Source organism: Drosophila obscura, unplaced genomic scaffold (assembly GCF_018151105.1).
Source record: "Drosophila obscura isolate BZ-5 IFL unplaced genomic scaffold, ASM1815110v1 contig_186, whole genome shotgun sequence".
Classification (NCBI taxonomy): domain Eukaryota; kingdom Metazoa; phylum Arthropoda; class Insecta; order Diptera; family Drosophilidae; genus Drosophila; species Drosophila obscura.
This window is the reverse complement of record NW_024542774.1, coordinates 9,804,335-9,827,580: the sequence shown is the minus strand read 5'-3', so window position 1 is coordinate 9,827,580 and position 23,246 is coordinate 9,804,335. Positions and strand designations below refer to the sequence as shown.

The following is a 23,246-nucleotide window of genomic DNA, read 5'->3' as shown; positions in this document are numbered from 1 at the left end:
CAGCTGCATCCGCATCCGATTCGCACTTGCAAGCCCGCACTTGCCTTTAAAAGTTCCCCGCGAATATCTCAAGAAAGGTTTTATTACAGGGTAATAATAATGGTAGGGAACATGTGCACTTAAAACTACGCTAGTCTGGCCGGCCATTCATAAAGCTAATCCATCTACAGATAAACTCGTAACATTTCTACTTAAACCTATTCATAAAAAACGTGTCAATAATGGAAATCATAACTCGTATCTTCATGATACAGTGCTGCAGTGCTGTACAGACCAATCTGTAATTTTGTATTGCTATGTTCACTCGCTGTTCACCAGCTCGAACCACTGCCGCATGGCTTCGCTGAGCACCAGCGGCAGCTGGTTCAGATCCCTGACAATCACGTAGTAGGGGAACGGAAAACTGTCCAGATACGAGCTGATGTTCACCGAACCATCCGCGTTCACCGCCACATGCTGTATGTCCAGTATTGAGTTCTAAAAGGAGCGAGTGATTAGTATACAAAGCAGCGCAATCCTTGCTTGTTTCTCCTACCTTATTATCGGGATTGTCAATGATAATGTACACGAGAAAGATGCGCTGCAGTCGCGCCAGTTTGATGGCACTCTTCACCTTCTGGGCGCCCTCGCTGAATATGTTGCGGCCATCGCTGAGGATGAGCAGCAGATTCTCAAACAGACCATTGTCTCCGCCCAGGCCGCTCTCCTCCGCGTTTGCAGTGCGCATAAAGTCCAGCAGTCCGGCAATTTTTGTCTTGTCCTGGGAAAAGTTTAGGGCGTTCACCAAACGCGGACCATCAAACTGTTCCGTGTGGTTGAGGATGATCTGGGGCGCCTCGCCGAACGAGACAATGCTCAGGCGGCCGCTCTCCAGCAGCGTCAGGGCCTGCGAGACCAGTGAGATGGCCTCCAGGGTCAGCGTCTTGGAATTGTTGTGGTGCATCGACTTGGAATCGTCAATGGCAATCGTGATCTTGTAGTCGCGCTGCGCCGGCTTGGTGCGTCGCAGCCAGATCTTGTCCTTGCGGAACTGTGAGGCTATGTAGGGAATGATCTTCTTCATGTTGATGCGTCGCCCGGTGCGATAGTCGCCCTTCAGTCGCGTGCACTTTGTGGGCTCCAATATGAGGCGCAGCTGCTCGCAGAGCTCGCGAGCGTTCTGGGTCATGCGACTGGATATGCTCTGCCAGTTCTCGTAGTCCTCGTGCTGCGGCTGCGTCTGCATAAAAACGGGATTGGGAGTGCACGATTAAATGGGAGACTGAGCAACGGAATCCCCAAAACTTACGCCGCGGAATGTGGTCAACTGTTGCTGGTACATCTGTCGCAGTTCCATCTGCTGGCCCGTGCTTAGCTCCTCCGCCTGTGCGCTCTTGTCCATCAGTAGTTCGATGCTGTGTTCAATCAGAGATTAGCATCCGGGGATTTTTTGCAGTCGAATCTACTCACTTGCTGTGCGCCGTCGTCTCTGCACTGCGTGGCACTGTCATTGTGGGGACCACCTCTCCCTCGATCTCCATGCCATCGGGTGTCTCCAGTCGTTCCTTCGACTGCTCCGTTTTGGAGGGTTTGTCGGACTTTTGTTCCGTCTTCTCAGCCCCCAGCTGCTCGAGCTGTGTGTCCTCCTCCTGATCGGGTGCTGGCTCTTCGGTGTCCATCAATTCATCGGCATTCTCCGCTTCAGTCTCTTCAGCGGGCGCCTCATCCTCCTCTTGGTGCTGAATCTTCTTCGATTGCTCTTCGGTGGCATTGTCCAGCGTTGTCTTGTCACTGTTCTTTGGGTCCTTGACGTGCTGGTACTCCTCTGCCTCGGCCGGATCTGTTTCCTCCGGCTGCTGCTGCTGCTGTTCGGACTCTTCCGTTTCTTTGGGCTCCTGCATCTGGTCAATGGTCTTCAGTTGCTTCAATTTATTCTTCTCCGCTTCACCTGTTGAAAATTAATCAGATTAGATTTCGATTTCGATGGAATACAGGGATTCAGGTGATGCTTGCCCAGAGTGCGCTCCTCGTTGGTGCGTCCCTGCTTGCGCTTCTCCTGCGTCTGCTTCTCGTTCTTGCGCTCCTCCTGGGACACAGTCTCCTGGGTCTCGGCTACGCCCTGGTGGCCGCCATCATTGGTCTGCAAAAGGGTTACAAATGGAGTGATAATCGAAGGAGAGATTATATCCACGCTCGCTCGCTCGCTCGCTCGCACTTACATCGTTCTCGGCCTGGCCAACGCCATCCTTCTCCTCGCCCGTTTCCTGCTCGTCCATTTTCTGCTCCTGCTTGACATCCTGATCCTGCGGCTGCTGCACCTGATCCGCGGAACTGCTCTTCTCGGTCTCCGGCACAGACTGCACATTCTCCTCCTTGCTGGACTTGTCCTGCGACTGTGTGTGCTGCTCCGGCTTCTCTTCGCGCTTCTCGGCTTCCTCAGGGTCCTCTGCATCGGCGGGTGTCTCTTCCTCTTCGGTTTCCAGTTCGCCACGCGTCTGTGTCGTGGGCTCCTCCTTCTCGTCTTCCGGTGTTGGGTCTTCTCCCTCGTCTTCTGGGCCATTTTGGCCAGCTTCAGCAGCATCCTTGCCCGCTTCCGTTTCGTCTTCGGAGTCGTCGCTGTCATCGCTCTCTGGTTGGGCGTCCGCCTCTGTTGGCTCTTCCTCGGCATCGCCGTCGGCGTCCTCGGCCGGCTGCATGTTCTCCTTCATGGCATCGATGTCGAAGGGATTCTCGTCTGTGGGCTCCTCCGTCTCGTCGTGGCCCTCGTCGACGTCGTTCATGTCGCCCAGATCCATTTCCTCGGGCTCTGGCGGCTCCTCCAGTTCGTTGTGGACGGCATTCGTTTGCTCCTCGTCCATTTCCGGATCATTCATGTCATCAATGTCCTTGGCCTGCTCCTTGCGCTTGTCCTCGGTGTCACCAGGCTCGTTGGTGGCATCCAGGGCGTCCTTTTCTTTCTCATCGCGGCCATCCTCCTTGGCGGCTTCGTTCTTCGTGTCCAGATCGTTGTGCGTGTCCTTCTCGTCCTTGCTGCCCTTGCCCTGATCCTCCTCGTTCAGTTCCGGCTCCTCTTCCTCGGGCTTCTCCTCGTCGTCGCCCCAAATCTGCTCGTCCAGCTTCTCGGCGCCCTCCTCCGTCTCGCCCATCTCCTTGTTGAGCTCCTCCTCGTCCTCGGACTCGCCACTGTCGTCCTCCTCGTTCTCGGGCTTCTCCACGTCCTGCATCTTGGCATCGAAGTTGTCGCTCATGTCGATGCCCTTCTCCTCCTTGCAGTCGGGCTCCTGCTTGTCGCCCTCGTCCTTGCGATCCTCCGGCCGCTTGGCATCGTCCAGCTGATCCTCGGACTCAATCTTATCCGAGGCATCGTTCTCCCCCGTGCCATCCTCCAGGCCGAAGCCCTCGCCGTTCTTCGAGTCCTGCTTCGACTGCCCCTCCTCGTCCTGCATCAGGTCGGGGGGCACGCAGAATCCCTTGCTGCCGATCTCCACGAATATCGTCAGCATCACGGACAGCAGCTTGGCCGAGACCTTGTGCGTGCCCAGCTGCTGCAGCAGCAGGTAGTCGGCCAGCAGCTGATACTGCTCCAGGATGGGGATCAGTGCCACGGCGCGACGCAGGCACAGCAGCTTCTCGGCACTGGGATGGGCGTGCTTCAGCACCAGCAGCACATTGGAGAGCTTCTCGAGGACGCGGGGCAGGCTCAGGAGCTGCCAGTCCGTAGCCAGACCGCCGGTCAGACACTTCTTCAGGTGCTGCTCCTGCAGCGCCTCAGTTTGCTGCTCCTCCTCCTTGCCGTTCTGCTGTGCTTGGGCGTGCTGCTTGTAGATCTTCTGCAGGGACAGCAGAACGCAGTGGGCAATGTTGGCCAGTTCCGTGTCCGCGTTGGCCACATCGATGGGCTCCCCCTGCTCCTCCTGCGACGAGGGCTGAGCGTGTGTCTCAGCTTGAAGATTGGACAGCAGCTCCAGCAGTGGCTGAGCCACAGGCAGGTGTGCACTCGATTCGGTTCGAAGCAGCGCGAGAATCTTCTCAATTGTCTCGAGGATCTGGCGGTAGCCCTTCTGGTAGTGCTCCATCTTGTGTGTGGACACAAACTCGAGGCTGGTGCCGTTTAGCTCGTGCAGCAGCTTCTGGCTGCTCGCCAGGATCTGACCACACAGCTCCAGGAGCTGCGACTGCGGCAGAGGCACTGCCCGTTCCAGGGCCCGGTGCTCATTGATCTCCGGCGATGAGAGGCTTGGGGGCGCACAGCTGAGTAACATCTGCCACTGCCTGAGCACATAGTGGATCTGACAGAGCTTCTGCCTCATCTCAGCGCCCACATCCGCGCTGCGGGCAAAGTCCAGCGACTTCAGATCGGTCTCCGCCCGCTCCCTGGCATCGGCCACCTGCCGGAGATTGGCCAAAGCGTTGCGCAGCTCGTGCAGCTGCCGTGTGGCATCGGAGAGCTGTTGACGCTGCTGCTGCACCAGCAGGAACATGTCCACGGCAAAGCCCTTGATGCGCTCGATATTGGGCGGCCCCAGCTCCGAGAGCGGCGTCAGCATGATGTTCTGCAGCAGCTTCAGCTTGAACACGCTCTTCATGAAGTAGAGGTCCAGGTTCTCGTTCAGATGCTGCCAGCCGGGATGCAGGCGCGGCAGCATGGCCCGGATGCAGTAGGGCGGCAGTTCAAAGTCCTCGAATTCGGTGCGCAGCGAGAGCTCCATGAGGCCCGTTTTGTAGCTGACGCCCAGTCGATGGAGGGTCTTGAAGAGGTCCGTCAGCGCCTTGCGCTTCTGCTGAAGAATCTGCTTGGCCTGCAACTTCTGCTGTGGCCGCTCCTTGCTACGGTCCACATTGAGGGCGCGCAGATGCTCGCAGCGTTCCAGCTGGCTGGACAGCAGCTCGTCCAGCTCCGTGATTAGCTCCCCGTAGGGCACATGCGCCAGCGTCTCCTCCACCACATGACGGGCGGTGGCAAAGTGCTTGTCCAGTCGCTGCAGCAGCGCATTGTCGGCCACATGCTCCGAGCGGATGGCGAAGCTGTCGCGCAGCTGCTGGCTGGCCAGGAAGCAGGCCGGCTGGTCGGCGAGCAGTGACTTAATCTTGTTGAGGTGCCGCTGATTCTTGGCCTTTTCGTTGCCGAAACTGTAGTCCTTGGCGGTGGCGTCCTTGGGCTGAAAGACCTCGCTGATCTTCGCCTGCAGCGCCAGCTTGTACTCCTTCAGGAACTTGTTGAGGTTCCGGTGCACGCCGGCCACATTGTTGCGCATGCTGAAGTAGCTCAGGTCCTTGCTGTAGCTCTGAATCTTCACGAATTCGCGCAATTTCTTCTCGATGGGCGCCCGGCGCGCCTTCACGTTCTCCGCCACCTCGCCCGCAAACTGCGCGAAGTACAGCTGGAGATTGTGCAGCGCGGCAATCAGTGGCGGCAGCCCCTCAATCTTGCCCGCCCGCTCCACGTTGTGCAGATACATCTCGAAGCCGTGCAGCAGCTGAAGGCGCACATGGAAGTCACCGTAGGCGGAGGCCTCCACAAACTGTCGCAGGATGCGCACCATTTGGGGCAGCTCGACGCGACTGGCCTCGCCCAGATCCTGCGCGTCCAGCAGCTGATCCTGCCCGAAGCGCTGCTCGGCAAACTTGATGTCCGTGTAGGAGTGGTCCAGTTTCTTCTGCTGGATGAACTGCTGCAGTAGGTTGTAGATGAAGAACCAGTAGCGATGCGCCTGCAGCTCCACCTGCTCGGCGGTCTGGTTGAGGCACTGGCGCCAGTGCTGCAACTCCAGCTTGGTCCAGCGCTGCACAAACTCGGCCACCTCCATCTCCTCGGGCACGAGATTGTTCTTGCGATGGGCCACCTCGTTCCAGAGCGCCACCTTCTGGCGCAGCAGCTGGAAGCCCGTGTTGAAGCGCACCACACAGGCGTGGGCGGGCAGCTTGCGGATGCGTCCAATCACCAGTCGGATGTCGGCCAGTCCCGCGTGCTCTGGATACAGCTCCAGTTGCTCCACCACTCGCCGTTCGATGCGTCCCAGCACGTCCATGCAGCCCTGCACCTCGGCTATGTTCGAGTCCTTGTAGTAGTCGTACGGCTGGCTCTTGTGTGCTCCTCCCGCCTCCTCCTGCAGATCGATGTCACGCAGCTGGCGCTGTTGCAGGGCCAGCCCAAAGGCCAGGCCATTGCAGGCGCTCTCGTCGAGCGCAGCGCCCAGAGCGGCCTTGTAGTGGCCATGCAGATGGGCAAAGACCTGGAAGCGGGCCAGATATGGCGACAGGAAATGCAGTTCTGCTGCTGCTGCTGCCGTCTCCTTGGACTGCTCCCGATAGTAGACGGGTGTGTGGCGGGCCATCACCTCGATAAAGTTGCGCGCCAGGAAGGCGTAATCCTGTTCGGCCACAATCTGCGACAATTTCGCCTTGCTGTCGGCCTTCTTGTCGAGCTTCAGCACCTGCTCGAGTGTGGGCTGGGCCAGAAACTCGGCAAAGTCGTCCTCCAGATGGGTGGGGAAGTTCTGCTCGATTTCCTGCAGCTCCACCAGCTCGTCACTGTCCACGCCGCCCCGGCTCTTGGTCACGTACAGACTCTCCGCCTCCGCCTTGAGCTGGCAGCGACGCTGCTCCTCCTGCTGCCAGGTCTGGTTGCAGATACTCAGAGCATCGTCGTAGGCCGCAAAGCTTGCCTCGTCGATGCTCGACGCGAGGGCGATGTAGTTGCGCAGTTCGCTCAGCTTGGCCTTCAGCAGGCGGAAGTACTCGTGCTCCGAGTGCGGCAGTTCCGATAGCAGTCCGTACAGGTGGCTGTTTCGTATGCGTAGCGGCTGCTGGGAGGGGAACTGCACAATCTCGCCGATGGTCTGCTGCAGCTGCTCCGCTTGGGTCACGTTGCCCGCCTGCTGCACCCGTGCAAAGATCACTTTGAGCGTCTCCAGGCCGAACCTCAGCTGATTGACGGCGCACTTGATGGGCTCCACAAAGTCCTGGTAGTAGGCGGTGTAGCGGGAGAGCGTGTGATGGACGAATCTCTGGGCATTTTCCAGCCACAGCTGCAGCTTGCCAAGCGTCTCGCTGGTGCTCTTCTGCTGGCCACTGGTGGCCACCTGGGCACCCGCAAAAGCACTCCAATCCGTGCGAACGACGCGCAGCAGGTTGTACAGCGTCTGGCAGTCTCCGTTCGAGTGCAGGAAATGCGTCAGATCCTGCACAAGAGCGGCGTACACACACTGATCGGGTCGCAGGGCGAGCTTCTGGGAGAGCTGCTGCTGTCGCTGACGGGCCGCCTGCAGGCGAGTGACCAGCTCCGTGTGGATCTCCTCCCCAAAGTGGCGGTAGTCCATGACGATGCCCATAAAGTCGTAGGCGGTGGTCAGGTTCCGCAGACAGTCAATGTCCTCGGTTATGTACTGGTTCTTTAGACGGTTCTTCTCCACGGGATCGATCAGCGGGGCGTGGGTGAGCAGGCACAGTTCCAGAGCTCCCACAAGGGCATTGGTGAAGGCCACATCGAAGGCGGCCGTCAGGGAATCCTCATCGCTCCTCTGCAGTTGGCCGAGCATTGCGCGGAGCTCGGTACTGCAACTCTCAAAGCCCGCGTCCGATTTCTGTGCCCCGCGACTCAGGTGCGTCACGTACTCCAGCTCCTGCAGCAGCAGGCTGCCACTCTCCCGCGCCTGCCGCCAGTTGTTGGCCCGCGCACTGTAGCCAGGAGCCAGCAGTGTGGCGTTCTGCCAGATCAGCTGGCGTGTCTGTTGCAGCGAGGCGCGCCACGTTTGCAGCTGGCTGATGGGCACCGAACGCAGCTGGCCGTTCTTCTGGCAGATGAGCGACAGCAGGACACTGGTCAGGGCGGGGCCCTGGTAGCTGTAGCGGCTGGACAGATCCTTCTCCTCCTCGAAGGAGGAAGGTCCTAACACGCAGTCGAGGCGCGTGGACAGATTACCCAACTGGTAGCATTGCAGGGCGTTGCGGTATTGTCGTTGATAGGTGCGCAGTCCCTTGTAGCTGGCACCCATCTTCTCTAGCAGCGGGCCAAAGTCCTGGGCATCCTTCAGCTGATCCAACTCCTGCCACAGCTCCCGCCAGACACTGCGAATCTGTACGTGTGTGGCGCTGTCCATGCTGTTGAGGCACTGCCACAGATGGCTGTTCAGCGTGAGCAGCTGGTCCGTGTACATGGGATTCACTTGGTCCTCAGAGTCCTCATGCAGCGTGCCCGTCAACAGGCGCTCCATGAAGAACTCCCTTAGGGCAGCCATCAAAAGCTGCGGCGAAGCGATGTCTACTTGGCTCTGCTGCTGCGCCTTTTCCTCCCCATCCTGCTCTTGCGCACTCAACAGAGTCCTGAGGCCTTCAAGGTCCATGTCGATGGAGAGTCTATGCTCTAATGTGATTTCTGGAACCTCCTTGAGCGTCGTTTGGAGTCTCTGCAGCGATGTTTGTAGCGCATCCGCCAGGGAACCGTTTAGCTCGAATGTCTTTACGGCAAAGCCCTGCGTGTGCGTGCGCTGGAACGAGCGCCACTTGTGCGCCTCATCCGACTGCAGGGCCAGCCATCTTCTCAGCCAGACAGTCTCCTCCAAGCTGCCGTACCGTGGCACCACGCTCAGGTCGCGCTCCAGTTGTTCCAGGTCCAAATGCAATTTGATCTACGCCAAAGGAAACATTGAACCTTTATATCTCTGGGGTTCCTGATTTACTCACCTGATCAACCAGATAGTGGGGCTGGAACTGGGTAAACTGCTTGCCGTATATCTTGCAGGATATATTCAGGGGACGCCTCGTCTCTGCCACATAATGGCTGAGCTTCTGCACACTCTCCGCCAGTACTGGCTGTCCGCTCAAGTCCTGCCACACGGGTGCCAGCAGATGCTTTTGCAGCCACTGAAAGTGCAGCACCAGCTTGTGCATCAGCGGCACAAATATCTCGTTGTTGTAGAGAAGCTTCTGCTGGCTTGTGGCCAGCAGGCGATTGAACCAGTGGAACCGCGTCACGAGCTGTGCATACTGTGGCAGGTCCAAGCGAGCTGCCGCCAAGTCTTGCAACAATCCGCGATGCAGAGCTTCCAGGAAGCGGCCAAGGTTTGCCAGAAAGTCATTCGCGTATTTCTCTGTAACCTTCTCCTCCTGCAAAGCCTGCGAGTACTGCAGGGCGTCCATCAGCTGCACCCTGGGGGCAGCGTTTCCCTGGCTGAGGCTGGGCACATCTCGGAGCAGCAGTCGAGCCAGAAGCGAGGCACTGATCGTTAGGGTATCAGCAGGCGACGCCTGTTCTACGGCCGCTGCATAGTCGCGCAGACGGGGAAAGAGCTTCCGGTTCCATGGCAGATTCAGCAGCAGCAGCGAATGCCCTCCGGCGGCGCTGGCATGTTCGGCCAAACAGTTGCATAGTTTCTCGGCCAACTCTTGGACCTCCGTTGGCTGCTCTGTGAGCCACGGCTGCAGGTAAAGATGTCGCATCTGGAGATCGCCAAAGGCAGACGACTCGTACAGCATGTAGATAAAGTGGCGGCACAGCTCCTGCAGATTGAGTCCACTCAAGTCCAGGGCCTCCATTCGATGGAAGATCGACGCGAGCTGCTGCTGCGGCACCTCAGCCACCTCTTGGGAGACTGCGGCACGCAGCAGCACTCGAAGAGCCACCGCCTGGAGTTTGATTAGCTTGAGAGCATCGAGATTCCCCGTGCTGATGATGGCATCGCTGAGCAGATCCTCCTCCGCCGCACCCTCACCGATGCTCGCCGCCTCTCCCTTGTAGAGCTCCGTGCGGGCGAGCACCACTTCGCGCAGCTTGTTCTGGTAGTAGGACAGCCCGTAGCCCATTAGATCCGTGTTGGCCGAGTACACATACACCTCCATGGCGGCCACATAGATGGCCCGCTTCAGGTGGTAGCCGATGCGTCGATAGGCGGCGCTCAGGAACGCCAACTGTGTCAGATGCGAGATGGAGTAGCCGTTGAACTCGGTCAGCTGGCTTATGGCGCGATGTATGTCCAGGATGCAGTCAATGGCCTCTGTTTGGTGCACGCCCTGGCCGTGGACAAAGGCACGCATGTCGTCCATGGTGTACTCGTCACGGGACAATGACAGCTCCACGCATCGGTTGCGCATGGCCCTCGACAGTTCCCCGTTCTTGGGATCGATGGTGAGAAAGGCTCGGAAGTTTGGCGATTTATGGACCACCTCAGCGCTGTCCTGGCCACTGATGCCCTTCTCGGCAATCAGTAGATTTCCGTTTGGCTCAAAGACCGGATTCAGACGATCCAAGACAGCCGAGGAGCAGAGATTCACGTGCTCCAGCAACATGAATTGGCCGCACTTCAACGCCGTCACAATGCGCGAGTCCACCCACTCGAAGGAGCCGCCCGTGTTGAGCGATTCCGCACTCTTGATGTATCCCTGGAGCACCATGAACTGCGTTCCGATCTCACCCAGCTGCTGGAATGCCTCCGCTTGGCAGCTCTCGGGCGTTACCTCCAGCTTCTGAATGATCTGACCGAGCGCATGCAGACGCTTGCCAAAGAACAGCAGTTCATCGGCCACGCTGCTGTGCTGCTGCTGGGATTCTGAAAGGCATAGAAAGGTCAGCCAAAAAACAGGGGAGCCGCCACCCACTCTGTCGACTCTCACCTTCTGTCACTTTGCCCAGCATGTTGTACTTGCTCCAGCAGCTCCACAATTGCTGCACAAAGTCTGTCTGTAGGCGCTGCACGAATGCCCTCTGCACAGAGGCAAAGACCAGAGTCTCCACTCGCTTGTAAATGGCTTCCAGATGTCGATTCAGATCAATCTAGTGGGACAGAGAACAGAGGATTAGGGTTGTTGAGTGACAGATTCACAGTCGTGGGTAGATTACCTGCTGGAAACTGCCCGTCACAGAGTCGTCAATGATGTCCGTATTGCACACCCGATTCGAGAGCACACACAGGGCGTCAATCAGCTTGGTCTTGCCACTGTCCGTGGCGCCGCAGAGCAGCAGCGGCTTCTCCATGTGCACCGTCTCGACAATTTGCTTGAGCAACTGCCGCTGACTCTGGAGTAGCAGGGGAGCGTTGTGCTCCTGCTGCGTAGCCATAGCCATGTCCAGGCTGTCGACCTGCTCCCGCTGCAGCACCACATCATTGAGATACACCCTGTCTGCCGTCCAGTAGAGCGCCACATCCTCGGCCACGGCATTCAGCTGATCCGCATCGCAGTGGAAGACATGCGCGAAGGCATTCCGTATGTAGATCTTGTCCTGGTCGCAGCGCATCCGCTGGTAGTAGACCAGCTGCATGCGTTCGTACAGTGTGAGCAGAAATTCACGAAAGGCGGACCGAAAGGAGGTTTGAGGCGTCGCCTTGATGATGTAGCCCGTTTGCGGATTGTGGAGCAGGTCGCACCAGCGCAGAATGTCGCGCAAATTGAACTCGTAGGGTCCGCCCCTGTAGCCAAACTCCATGGTGGCCACGCCGCCGTCCAGCTGCTCCGAAAAGCGCACCAGACGAGCTGCCAAATCAAAGGTTCTTGTGGATTCCTCCTCGGTGGTTGCCTTGCCATTGTACAGGTCAAAGAGGTTGCCCTGGACAGGAATCTCAGTCTCTGGTTGCTGGTCCAATAGCGAGATGAAATGGCTGCCCAGCTGCTCAAAGTAGCCGCCGTACTTGACCTGCACCACATGCAGCAGATCCTCGGTGGTCAGCTTGCGCAGGTAGACCTTGGTGAAGCGATTGAGGAAGGATTGGGGCAAGCCCTTGCGTCCGCCGCCCTGCTTGAGCGGATTCTGACAGGCAAAGATGCGCGTGCTGCCAGCCAGATGGAAGCTCTTGTTCAGCTCGGGTATGTACACCTCCCCGCGGTGATCCAAAACGGCATTGAGTCCTTCGAGCACAGATTGGGGCGCCAGATTGAGTTCATCGAGCAGTATCCAGGTATTCTGAGCCTTCAGGGCGGCCAAGAGGGGTCCATCGCGCCACACAAAGCTGCCAATGTCCGCCTTCGATGCATCCTGCCTGTTGGACTCGAGCAAATTGTCCTCGGCTGGCAGATCGGTGCCAAAGAGATCGGCCAGATCCGTGTGCTCGCACAGATTGATGCGCACAATCTGGTAGCCAATGGCCGCCGCGATGCTCTCCACAATGGATGTCTTGCCAACGCCCGGCGGTCCCTCCAGCAGCACCGGCTTCTGCAACGAGAGCGCCGACAGCAGACGGAATAGATTCTGCTTGGTGGTGGGGGCATCAAAGAAGAAGGGAGCATCCTCCTTGGCGGGCGACAAGCGCCGCTCCTGGTTCACAGCAATGTAGAAGGGTCGCAGGCCAAAGCTGGCCGCATCCATCTCCACTCTATCGCCCCGCTTTTGGGTCACATCCGCGAGGGTGAAGTGCTCGCCTAGGATCAGGGCAGCCTGCTTGATGGCCTCCTCAATGATCGTCCGCTTCAGCTGCTCCACCTGGGCCTGCGGCTCGTGGAGTAGCATTTCCAGGGCGTCCAGGAAGATGGTCTCCAGCCCAAAGATGGCCTGCTCGGCGAAGCTCAGATGCCGATTGCTGGCAATGTAATTGGCCCACGCGAGAATGTCGCGCACAGAGAACCTGAACTTGTCGTTGGATTGGCGCATGTGGAGAACTATCTCCACCAGGTACTCGGCCACTTTGCGGCTGGACGCGTCGTCCTGTCGGACCATGCAGTTGTGGGCGATCTCGATGAGGTCCGCCTTGTTGTCGGAGGGCAGGCACCAGATCTCGGTGAAGCGATTGCGCAGCGCGGGCGAGAGTTCCTTCTTGCCAAAGTCTCCGCCGGGATTCATGGTGGCCAGGAATTGGAAGCCCGCCTTGGCCTGCACCACAAAGTCCGTATCCGAGTCGGGATTGACGCCCCCCTTCTCCGCCAGCAGCACAGTGCGCTCCGTCTCGAGTATGCAGTTGAGACGCTCCAGCACAGAGTCCTCGGCCAGCGATATCTCGTCGGCCATGAAGTAGGAGCCCTCCTGCATCGCATAGATGAGCGGTCCGTCGGCCCACTCGAAGAGCTGCGTGCTGTCCGGGCCGCGGCAGGGCCTTAGGCCGCCCAGAAAGTCCGCTCCCTCCGTGTGCATGTGGCAGTTGAGTATCCGCAGCTGGACATCGGCTATGCTGGCCAGCAGCTGGCAGACAGTGGTCTTGCCACAGCCAGTGGGACCCACCAGCAGCACAGGCTCATCGAACTCCAGGGCCTTGGCCGTCAGCACGGCCATGCGGGTCATGTTCCTCGTCCACACAATGTCTCCGCGTAGCTTAAAGTTGCGTATGGCCTGCAGGATGTGCCTGCTCACCGGGGAGGAGCTCTCGCGCTCCGTTTGGATGTCGAAGAGCAGCTGGTGGTCGATGATCTTCTTGAAGTTCGAGTGCAGCGTCCGCTCGATCAACTGGTGCTCGTCGGGGGTGCGCACCTTGGCGGACAGCACCAGGTAGCCCTCCTCGACGAGATGCTGATTCCAGTCGTAGCGCGGATCGTCGTGCAGCGACTTGTCCGCGTGCGTGTACCGGTTGCCCCAGCGGAAGAGATCGCGCAGGGTGAACACCTGCTTGGCGGTGTTCTTGCGGTGCTGCTGCAGCTGCGTCATGCACTGGACCATCTTGCGGGCGTACGAGGGTGGGATGAGGCAGCGCTTCTCGAGTATGGTTTCCAGTTCCACGCGCGGAATATCCGCAAAGTGCAGCTCAATGAAGCGATTCTTGAAGGCACGCGAAAGGGTCTTGCGGCCGCCATACAGACCGGGCGGATTCTGTGTGGCAAAGAGCATAAAATTGGGATGCGCCTTCACCAGCGTCTGCGTCTCGGCAATGTACAGCTCTCGATTGTCGTCCAGCACGCGATTGAGCGCCTCCAGAATGTCGGTGGAGGCCAGATTCAGTTCGTCCAAGATGATCCAGAAGCCCTGCCGCATGGCCTGCACCAGGACACCCTCTTGGAAGGTGAGCTTGCCCTCCAGATCGGCCGCATAGGTGCCAATGTACTCCTGGAGGTCGGTGTGCTCGTGATTGTTGATGCGCAGACAGCGATTGCCACTGCGACGGGCCACGTAGTCGATCAGACTGGTCTTGCCGGCACTGGTGGGTCCCTGCAGCAGGATGGGCAGCTTGCCAATCGATATGATGCGCGCTAGATCCTGCAGATTCTTCTGCACGCTCTCCGTGAGGATGTAGTGGGAGCAGGACTGCTGCTCCAGGCCGCCCAGCTGTATCCAGTAGCCCTCGAATTGTAGATAATTCTCCCCCAATCGGGGCAGCTGCTTGCTAAGCACAGCCTTGACGTTGCTCAGCAGGGCATTGCGGATTAGCAGCAGCACCACATGATGCGACTCGGGATCCAGCTGGGTGAGAAAACTCAGGCAGAAGCTCTCGTACAGATTCCGCTCGATGGAGCCGCACAGATTCCGGGCACAGATGCGCAGACTGCGGCACAGGGTGCGCAGCGAGTAAACGGGACGATTGCCCAGCCCGTCGTTCAGCTGGAGCTCCGAGAGGCGACGCAGCGACTTGTAGAGCTGGACAATGCTGTGCACAGACTTCCGCTGGATGCCCGTGTTGGCCAGGTAGTCGCTCACGAGCAGACTAAGGTCCGCGTCCGTCGTCAGTTCGTCCACGAAGAATTCGGTGAAGCGATTGCGTATGCCCACGGGCAGATCCTTCTTGCCAATGTCCGTGTTGGGGTTCATGCAGGCGAAGATGCGGAAGTCCGGATGCCGCTTAACGGGCGTGAAATCGCCCCGTTCCAGCAGCACCACCGAACCCTCCGGCTCGAGGATGGTCGACAGGCACTCCAAGGTCTCGGCCGATGCCAAATTGATTTCATCCAGCAGCACCCACTCTCCATTGCTGATGCAGTTTACCAGGGAGCCGGGTATGAAGGCAAACGAAATGTTTATGCTCTTGTCCAGCTGCGTCTGCAGCTTCTGCAGTTTCTCGGACAGCGTGCGCCAACGCGGCACCATCTGGTGGCTCTTAAGGTCCGGATTCTTGAACACCTGCTGGCACAGGCTGATCATGGTGCGTATGATGACGCTGTGCCTGCCACCGTTGTAGTGTGTGGCAAAGATCCGCAGGAACTGCATGTTCTTTTCGGCATTGAAGGTCTCGCAGAGCAAATGCTCAAACTCGCAGCGCAGCGGCAACAGTACATAGTTGAGTTCGACGGGCTTGAAGCCGCCCACCAGATCCGAGACATCCGACTGGTTGTTCATGTTCACCACGACCAGCTTGTGTTCGGTGCGCTCGGCCAGATACTGCACGGATGAGGTCTTGCCGACGCCCGTCTCCCCCACCAGCAGCACGGGCTCCGAGTGGCTCACACAGACGGCGATCCGTTCCAAGATGCAGCTGGCGAGACGTGTAAACGAGAAGGTTGCACGCTTGACGCTGCTCTGGCCGATGGCCCTCCTTGTCTGTTGGGTGAGTTTCTGTCGCTTCAGGTCTTGCTCTGAAATCTGGTCCTCATTTTCATTGTTGGACAGCAGCTCGGACTTGGCCAGCAGGCTGGCACGTCCAATTTTGATAATCTCCAGTCCAAAATCCACATCCGGTTTGTATTCATTGGCAAAATGCTCGCATCTGGAGCGAATGATGCCCAGCTTGGCCCCGATGCTCGTGATCAGGGTGATCTTCTCCCTGCTCTGCGGCAGATAGGAGCAAAACACATCGACGGCATTCTGGAACACAAAGTAGGCACACTCGGCGCTGGTCACCGAGAACTGGGCATTCGAGCGCTGGCACAGCTTCACCAGATCTCGTGTCGAGACCAGACGTCCCGAGTTGGGACTGGAGGAGAGTGTGACCTGCTCAAAGGGCAGCGCCACATACTTTTCCGTGTTGTCCGCCTTGTCGTTTGATTCCTGCTGACGCAGATTATCGGCGGCCATGTGATTGCCACTGGAGAAGGTAAGGAACACGTCCACCACTCGATTGGCGACAGTAGCCAGCTTGGGATAGTTGGTGCTGACCACCTTGCACAGCTCGTTGCGGGAGAGCGGCAGAACGTTGATCGTATACAGATATTTATCCAGCAGCGAGTAGAGTGATCTCTGGCCCGAATTGCTGGCCGATTTGTTTGTTCTAACAGACGGAGATGTACAGAGAGAATTATTAGAAAAAAGATGATTTGAATGGGACCATGGACTTACCGCACTGTCACAAACAACTGAAAGCCCGGCTCAATCTTCACAGAGTCCCGAAAGCCGGGCACACTCAGGCATTGCCTCTCCAGCAGACTGCTGAGAATGGTGTAGGTGTCTTGGGTGGCAGCATCCAGATCCTCCAGCAGCAGCCAGTAGCCATGCATGACCGCCTAAACATACAAATAATCATTCATATAAAATATCGTTCATTTAGTTTACTCATTTCCTTACCTGCGTGAGGACACCAGGAAGCCAAACAAATTCGCCAGGCACATCTGTGCACCGATATTGACCCAATAGCATTTTGCTGTCGGTCTGGTCGCCCAGTTGTATCCGCAGAAAGCCATGTTTTTGCGCCATTTCACCCAGATCCAGCAATGCCTGGTCAATGGGAAGATCCTCCTCCACCAGTTTTCGCTTCTTTTCTTTCCCCTTTTTCCCCTTTTTCGGTGTCAGCAATTTGTCGTCTTCTTCGGCCTTGCGCAGCGCCTTTTCGCGCGTTTCAATCTCCTTTGGCTTGGGGCAAATGCGTCCAGTCTTGCGGGCCAGATACTCAATAAGCGTTGTCTTGCCACAGCCCACAGGACCGGACAGGCAAATGGGCTTGGCTGCTGCCACCCCGAGGGCAATGCTCCGCAGATTTACAATCGTCGAGTCCACCTTTACAATGCGATCGTAGCAGCCATCAGTGCTGGCATAGAATTCCTGGTTCTTCGCGTTAAATGTCGGCAAGAGCACGCCCTCAATGTTGGTCACATTCTGGTTGGGGCTCAGGCTGAGTATCTGCTCGGGCGTATCATCATCATCGGGTGAATAGCAGCAGCTTTCGGATTGCCTGGCTATGGCCCATGTCTGTTCCTTCTCGCGTTCGAATCGCAGCTGTGCGTCTGTGGATATTTTGGCATTTTCTGCATTCAGCTGTGTGGGGCTCATGTTGGTGAGCATCGCCATGATGTGGTTGCAGTAGAGTTGTGTCATCGGGCATGGGGTCTTGAGGTGCGAGTAGGTGGCAATGAAGCCGGACCAGTCCCACAACTCCCGGAAGTAGGACGTATCACTTCGCAGCAACTGGTAGCAACATCTTAGGAGTGGCAGCTCATCCAACTTTTGACCGCTCTTTGCGTTCTTTGCCCTTTTGCTGGGTACACTGGCATTACTTTGGATCTTCTCGAATGGAGCTGGCTTGTTGCGAAAGTAACTCTTTGCAAACCTAAAGGGATGTCAAAGTTTTTGAGACTGATCCAAATGTACAGGATTGGGATCTCTACTCACCTTTGGGCATCCACTGATAAGTCCATAAGCTTTGACAGCGCAATGCACTCCCTCTGATATTGATGGAGATCATGGCCAGCAGAGTCCCACCGCAGGGCCATGCTTAGCAACAGCAGCAGCTGCTCCTCAAAGCTCACAGCCAGGGGCACGGTGTAGGCGGGACACGCAAGTTGCTCGCTGAGACTGCCGAACAGACGCTCCACGTCTTGTGGCACATATTTCTAAAGTAAAGCAAAGGTTTGTAAGGAGTGTTTTTTGATTGAAATGCATTAACTTACCTGCTTCCTGATGAACTTTTGTACATTTTGAACAAACACATTGTCTTGGGGCTCGCTGGCAGTCAACTGTAAAAGTCGCTGTGCACAAAATCGTAGCTTGCTGGCATTTACCTCCATTGCCTTGGTAGCCGGTCCACTGTATTCGGATAATATTATTTCTTTGAAGCTACTTTAAACTGTGTTTCTAATTAGTTTCAGCTCACAGACCCGGGAGAATGAACCAGCAACACATGCGAATTTGAAACACGTGCAGCGCACATTGCAATGGTTGCCACATAGGCAGTGCTGCCGATTCTGCTTTTTTTCTGTCAAATCTGCTGTTATTGAAGACCTGGCTTGCGAAGTCTTGGGCAACTGTAGATGTAATCAAGCGGATATAAATGAGTTAATGGAGTTAATAAAAAATTTGTTAATTAATTTATGAAATTACTCTTATTTTCCTTTTTCTTGAATTTTTCAGCTTTTTTTTTCAAGTTAGAAACGGCTTTTTTCTGATGTGCAGCGGAATGCTAGCGGAATGAGAACATCTGTTTCGGGCAGTCTGGCAATCTTCCGGTTTGTTTACGTTTTTGGCATGAAGAACGCCATCGAAGTCTGTTGTTATTTTGCAAGTGGAAGTGGGAGCACAGTAGACCCTCGAGAATAATAACTCAAATCGGGTTTATTAGGAAAAGTAAAAGGAATTTCGAACTAATATCGAACTCTGAATTAACGAAAGTCGCATACATATTTGTGAGTACATCCAAACATATGTATGTACATATGTGTATAAGAATGCGGAGAGCACTCAACGCTGCCATTTTGGTTGTAAAGCAACGGTAAAAGCAATTTAAAGGGGAATTATAATCTTGCGTTTTCAGATGCCTGCATGATGATTTCTGAAGAAATACTATTAGATATTCAACCACATGTCATTACCCAATCGGACCGAACTGGATTTCCAATATTTTCTAAGCCACTTGCTCACGGCGGCTTTAGCTTATCGCCGGATGGAAAATTTGAGAAAAATAGTAATCGATTGCGCTACCTAGTCGTTCCGCAAATGGGCAAAATTCAATTGCACCTGGGGGACTCGGAGGCTAAATGTCCACGAAAGTTCAACTTATTGCAGCCAAGCTTGGACAATATACTATTGTTTATGGAGTGCAATGGAACAAACTTTCTAAATGCCAAGGATCGACTGAATACGCAAGTTGATTATGATATCGTGTGCAGCAGCGAGGTTCTGGAACTAATCTTGAGGACGCCCTACGAAATGGAGGAGAGTTGGACCCTCGCCGTGTCCAAGTATCGCAACACCATTTACATCAGCCCCGTAGTTCTAACGGAACCAAAAACTTCTCCCATGAAGGAAATGAAAGCTGAATGGATCGAAAAGCTGCGCAGGCACTTCCTATCCGGTAGGGCAGTGGATTAACCATCCATTACTACAATTTAATATGATATTAAGATCTGTGCAAACTTTTTTCAGAGAATGAACATACGTTGCCGGAGCCACGCGACCCACGCGAACCGACTGGACAATACAACGGAGTGTTTTCCTTCAGCATAAATGGCAAGCGTTTTATTTTCGATGCACCAGTTCTGGCCGAGTGTGCCATCCCAAAGAAGCCCAACGACGTGAAGTAAGAGACGACAGAACTGGAATGTACTTTATATATGAAATCGTATTGAATTTGCTTTTCTCTGCCTTCTAGCACAATGCCAGAATCGAATTACATTTTTACGGAGCTGCAGATTCGCCCAGACAATATGAGCGTTGACGAATGGACTACGCACAACCGGAGCGAGGCCCTCAAGTGGTGGATCAAGTGCTTCATAGTGGGCATCCAAAATGTTCACGTTGCTTATGTTAATAGCCACATCATCGCGCACACCATTAAGAAGGTATCTGCGCGCCAAATTTGGAAAGATTGCGTAAGTACACAAAAGTCATATCTATATTGACTTATTCCATTCCGATCTGATTGAAATTTGTTTGCGCAGGATAAGGTCTGGTCACCGCATGTCTGTGTCAATTTCTTGGCGCGGCTGGTGGACCAGATTCGCTGCTTTATGTCGCCAGTCGATTGCCACAGGACCGTGTATCTGTTGACGTTCGATGCTACCCAGGGGAAGATCTCCTACAAATCATATCCAGGCAGGAGCCAGTTTACATTCATTCCCGATTGGTTTCGCATCATGTTGGACGAGCGCAAACAGGACCTCTTCGCCACAGCTATTGGATTGTAATAAATGAAATACTTAATATCATTCGATTGGTTGAGTAGATAAATGAAGTTTTAAGTTTATTGTGACATCTTCATGGGTTCCATGGGATTAATGGGGGTTTTGTGTTCATCTGCGTTATCATCACTATTATATAATTTAATACAATTGTCCCATCAAGAGTTTGAAGAGAATGCATTCGATTTTACAAAAATATGGAAATGCTAGTTAGACCGCTACTACAGCACACCACATTAGCGATGCAGTTAGCAGTAAGAGTTAAGATCTTAAGATTAGAGCTTAGAGCTCGGTCTTCTTGGGCCTGCCGTCACGGTCGAAGTTCTTCAGTTCTGTGGTCGCCTCCTTGGCAATGTATTTGATGAAATCATCGACCTCGCGACCACCGTTGTAGCTCACTGGGCTGTTCTTCGAGTCCTTGGGCAACCAGAAGAGTGTGGGGAAGCCGCGCACATTGAACTCTGGTGGCACATCGTTGGCCGTGGCATCCATTTTGACAATGACCACATCCTCGTCCTGCAGCTTCTCGGCCAGCTCCTCGTAGATGGGAGTCAGCTTCTTGCAGTGGCCGCACCATGGGGCATAGAACTCAATGAGCGTGTCCTTGCCGTTGTTGATCACAAGATCGTCAAAGTTCTTGGCCACAGCCACCTTAACTGGGGTATCGTTTGACTCTGGGACGGCCTCGCTCTTCACATATGGCTCCAGTTCGCCGGCCAACAGCTTCTCCACAAAATCTTGCAGGTTCTCTACGGAGAACTCATCCTTCAGGGAGTACTTGAGATTCTTGCCATCACGGGCCAAAACGACGGGCTTGTCGCCAACAAAATCGTAGCCATATTCGTTCAATTCGTGTTGGAAGTCATCCTTGGAGCTGATGGCAAAGCTAATCTGGCCGGCAAACTCCTTGGCCACCTTCAGGACACGGTTGCGCCAGTAGTTGGTGCCCTTGGGGTTCTTCTGGTAGTCGACGCTGTAGTAGGCGGTGATCAGAGGGTTCTGGAAGTCGCGCGACGTGTCCTGGGTACGATGACCAACCAAGCCATGGCTGCAGAGGATCAACGAACAAACGTAAAATGAGTGTGTGTGCTTTGGGAGAGAATATGGAAATGGAAGAGAGTGGTGCACTTACTAGTTCTCCTTGACGAAGGTGTTCAGGTCGCTGCTTCCCTCAAACTTGACTGAGGACGCCTCAAACTTGTTGCTCAAATGTGGAGCACGGATCAGCACAATCTTATCGCTGTAGGGAAGACGAGAGCCATCGAATACATTTGTGTTATTTTTGACAAGGGGACAAAGGCAAACTTAATAGCTATTTATTATTGTCTGTTGCTTAACAGATTGTATCAAATAAAATATAATGAACACGCAATTGCAGTCTTGAGATGGCATCACTTACGTTTCACCATTCTTCTTCAGCACCTCCTCGTCGCTGCTGTGTCCAAAGCGGTACTTCTCGCGGTTCTTGTCGGCAAACTTGAGGAAGATCTTCGCCAGTTTGGAGTCAATGTCTTCAAAGCTACCAAAGATTGAAGTCTCCTTGGTGTCCAGGAACTTGGCGAGCTCCTCCACAGTGCGCACATTCTTGGAGGCAGGTCCAACCTGGGCGCGCATGTACTTTGCAATGCCGATGGCTTCGCGTGGTCCGTTGTAGTCCTGCGACACCTCATCCTGACGGAATATTTTCAGTGTGGGATAGCCGCTCACCGAGTACTTGCTGCACGTCTCCTTGCCAGCCTCGGTACAGTCAACCTTGGCCAGCCTAATTGGTGGATCGTCATCCTTTACTATCTCAGCCGCCTTGGCGTATTCAGGCTTGAGGCGCTTGCAGTGGCCGCACCTATAAGAACAGAAAAAAAAAGTCTATTAGGACACGTCACACAGTTTTTTCCGGGAAAAATGTAGCTAGTTCATCATTTTTATCACGACAACAGGAAGACATGTTACCCAAAAAGTCGAATAGTTTGTAATTATAGTCAAGGGGTGCGAACACTTATCAGTTGCGTTCGCCCTTATCATTTACTCGCATTTCCCTAACAACGTCTAATTAAACTGCTTATGTTGCTAGTGCTGATAAGCCGAACGGGTATGAGGGGATTAAATGTAATTAAAGAACTCTTTCACTGCTCTCCGAGGAGATGGAAACCCGGCCACCGGCCGGCAAGCCCACACACACACACACCCATACCCGTATGAAATCGTATCTGGATATTATAGCTTTGAAGTTTTCTCCTAGTCATCTCTTCACACACCCGAACAAAGAGACATTTGTATTAACACATTCGCTGGTTGAAGCTGCATGCCCTCTGCCCACTACCTCTTAAAATGGCCGACGACTCTGATACCGACTTTGCAGTCGTTGATTTTTTTTTCTTGTTTCTGTTTCGACCCTCTCTTTAACGCTGACGTGTACATTTGATTCGATTCATCGCAGCGCAATTTAATTAAAAAGCAGACGCAACAAGCTGATTAAGGTAATTGCACTCCCGAGCTGCCACGCCCGCTCCCCACACACACTTACCAGGGTGCATAGAACATAACCAATGTCGTATCTTGCTGCTTCAGTGTGGACGCAAAGTCGTCGTCCCCAAGGTCCAGAACGTCACTTTCGGCGGCTTTTGTCGTTGCAATGTAGCCGAAAATTAGCACGGCAGCTGCCAGACACCGCATTTTGATCATGTTTAGTTTGTAGGTAGTACAATCTCAACCAAATAAATATATATTTCTCGACTCGGCTGACAACTGCCCGCTGCGACTAGACAAACTGTGTACTAGACCGGTAAATTTTTTTATAACGATTGAATTTTGCTTCACGTCGTCGCCACGTCGCTATTTGTAGTGTGACCAAGTTAAGAAATGCTGAATTTACCGAATGCTAATGCCGAAACCGGCGTACATTTTTTGTACAAATACTAAAAGCATTTTAATGGCATTTCGCAGTAGTATTTAGTATTTCTTAAAAATACCGTATCCAACAATGGGTATTTTCATGTTTTTTTTTTAATTATGAAAAAAGTCAGATTGAACAGAGAAGAGAATTGTCCATTTTATTTCACCTTATTGAAAGTGCATAAAACCATAATTTTGTTGCTTGCATATTCTAATATTTATACATCAAGGGCACTTACGTAATTGTTTAAGTAAGTAATTATTTGACTGATTAAAGCTAGTTATACACTTCGCTGGCAGCATGGACAGGTGCCATAACACTTGACGTGCATGGAAAATTATTTCAGCCATTTCGCTTTCATTAAAGCCCATAAAACGCTACTTGTCTACATTTCTGTATTGTCAATAAGGGTACTTTGGGAATGTTTAAAAACGCCATGGTTCTGTCACATTTTTGGGTATTTTCTAGCGCTTTTTCGCGTTTCCGGCCG

General features: G+C 54.4%; 3 protein-coding genes across 4 annotated transcripts; 1 reads left to right on the top strand and 2 right to left on the bottom strand.

Moving 5' to 3' along the window:
- Positions 1–64: 64 nt before the first annotated feature.
- LOC111074280 (midasin) lies at positions 65–17,885 on the bottom strand. The gene is made up of 13 exons (XM_022367009.2): positions 17,641–17,885; positions 17,363–17,583; positions 16,322–17,300; positions 16,097–16,260; positions 10,814–16,028; positions 10,588–10,747; positions 8,662–10,523; positions 2,199–8,606; positions 1,993–2,119; positions 1,450–1,927; positions 1,289–1,394; positions 536–1,219; positions 65–477 (listed from the first exon to the last, which is right to left on the bottom strand). The coding sequence occupies exons 1-13, from the start codon at positions 17,755–17,757 to the stop codon at positions 301–303; spliced, it is 16,698 nt and encodes a 5,565-aa protein (XP_022222701.2). The 5' UTR covers positions 17,758–17,885; the 3' UTR covers positions 65–300.
- A 318-nt stretch (positions 17,886–18,203) lies between these two features.
- Positions 18,204–20,918, top strand: LOC111074283 (protein cutoff). Of its 2 annotated transcripts, none has more exons than XM_022367013.2 (5): positions 18,204–18,444; positions 18,501–19,040; positions 19,112–19,265; positions 19,338–19,557; positions 19,627–20,918. In XM_022367013.2, exons 2-5 carry the CDS (start codon positions 18,509–18,511, stop codon positions 19,870–19,872), a joined length of 1,152 nt encoding a protein of 383 aa, XP_022222705.1. In that variant the 5' UTR covers positions 18,204–18,444; positions 18,501–18,508; the 3' UTR covers positions 19,873–20,918. The 2 variants fall into 2 exon arrangements, with proteins under 2 accessions (XP_022222705.1, XP_022222704.1); XM_022367012.2 differs by having other exon boundaries at positions 18,204–18,372; positions 19,627–20,917.
- LOC111074282 (protein disulfide-isomerase A3) lies at positions 19,908–22,691 on the bottom strand. Its single transcript, XM_022367011.2, has 4 exons — positions 22,388–22,691; positions 21,266–21,706; positions 20,999–21,106; positions 19,908–20,914 (listed from the first exon to the last, which is right to left on the bottom strand). The coding sequence occupies exons 1-4, from the start codon at positions 22,543–22,545 to the stop codon at positions 20,149–20,151; spliced, it is 1,473 nt and encodes a 490-aa protein (XP_022222703.1). The 5' UTR covers positions 22,546–22,691; the 3' UTR covers positions 19,908–20,148.
- Between the last annotated feature and the right edge of the window lie 555 nt (positions 22,692–23,246).

Bases quoted from the DNA above. Each gene is read 5' to 3' on its own strand.
- LOC111074280 (XM_022367009.2), bottom strand. From the start codon at position 17,757: ATGGAGGTAAATGCCAGCAAGCTACGATTTTGTGCACAGCGACTTTTA. The intron at 17,584-17,640 runs GTAAGTTAATGC...GCTTTACTTTAG, and splicing joins AAAAGTTCATCAGGAAGCAG to AAATATGTGCCACAAGACGT. The intron at 17,301-17,362 runs GTGAGTAGAGAT...ACATCCCTTTAG, and splicing joins TTATCAGTGGATGCCCAAAG to GTTTGCAAAGAGTTACTTTC.
- LOC111074283 (XM_022367013.2), top strand. From the start codon at position 18,509: ATGATGATTTCTGAAGAAATACTATTAGATATTCAACCACATGTCATT. The intron at 19,266-19,337 runs GTAAGAGACGAC...TCTGCCTTCTAG, and splicing joins AAGAAGCCCAACGACGTGAA to CACAATGCCAGAATCGAATT. The intron at 19,558-19,626 runs GTAAGTACACAA...TTGTTTGCGCAG, and splicing joins GCCAAATTTGGAAAGATTGC to GATAAGGTCTGGTCACCGCA.
- LOC111074282 (XM_022367011.2), bottom strand. From the start codon at position 22,545: ATGATCAAAATGCGGTGTCTGGCAGCTGCCGTGCTAATTTTCGGCTAC. The intron at 21,707-22,387 runs GTAAGTGTGTGT...CTGTTCTTATAG, and splicing joins GTTATGTTCTATGCACCCTG to GTGCGGCCACTGCAAGCGCC. The intron at 21,107-21,265 runs GTAAGTGATGCC...TCTTCCCTACAG, and splicing joins CTGAAGAAGAATGGTGAAAC to CGATAAGATTGTGCTGATCC.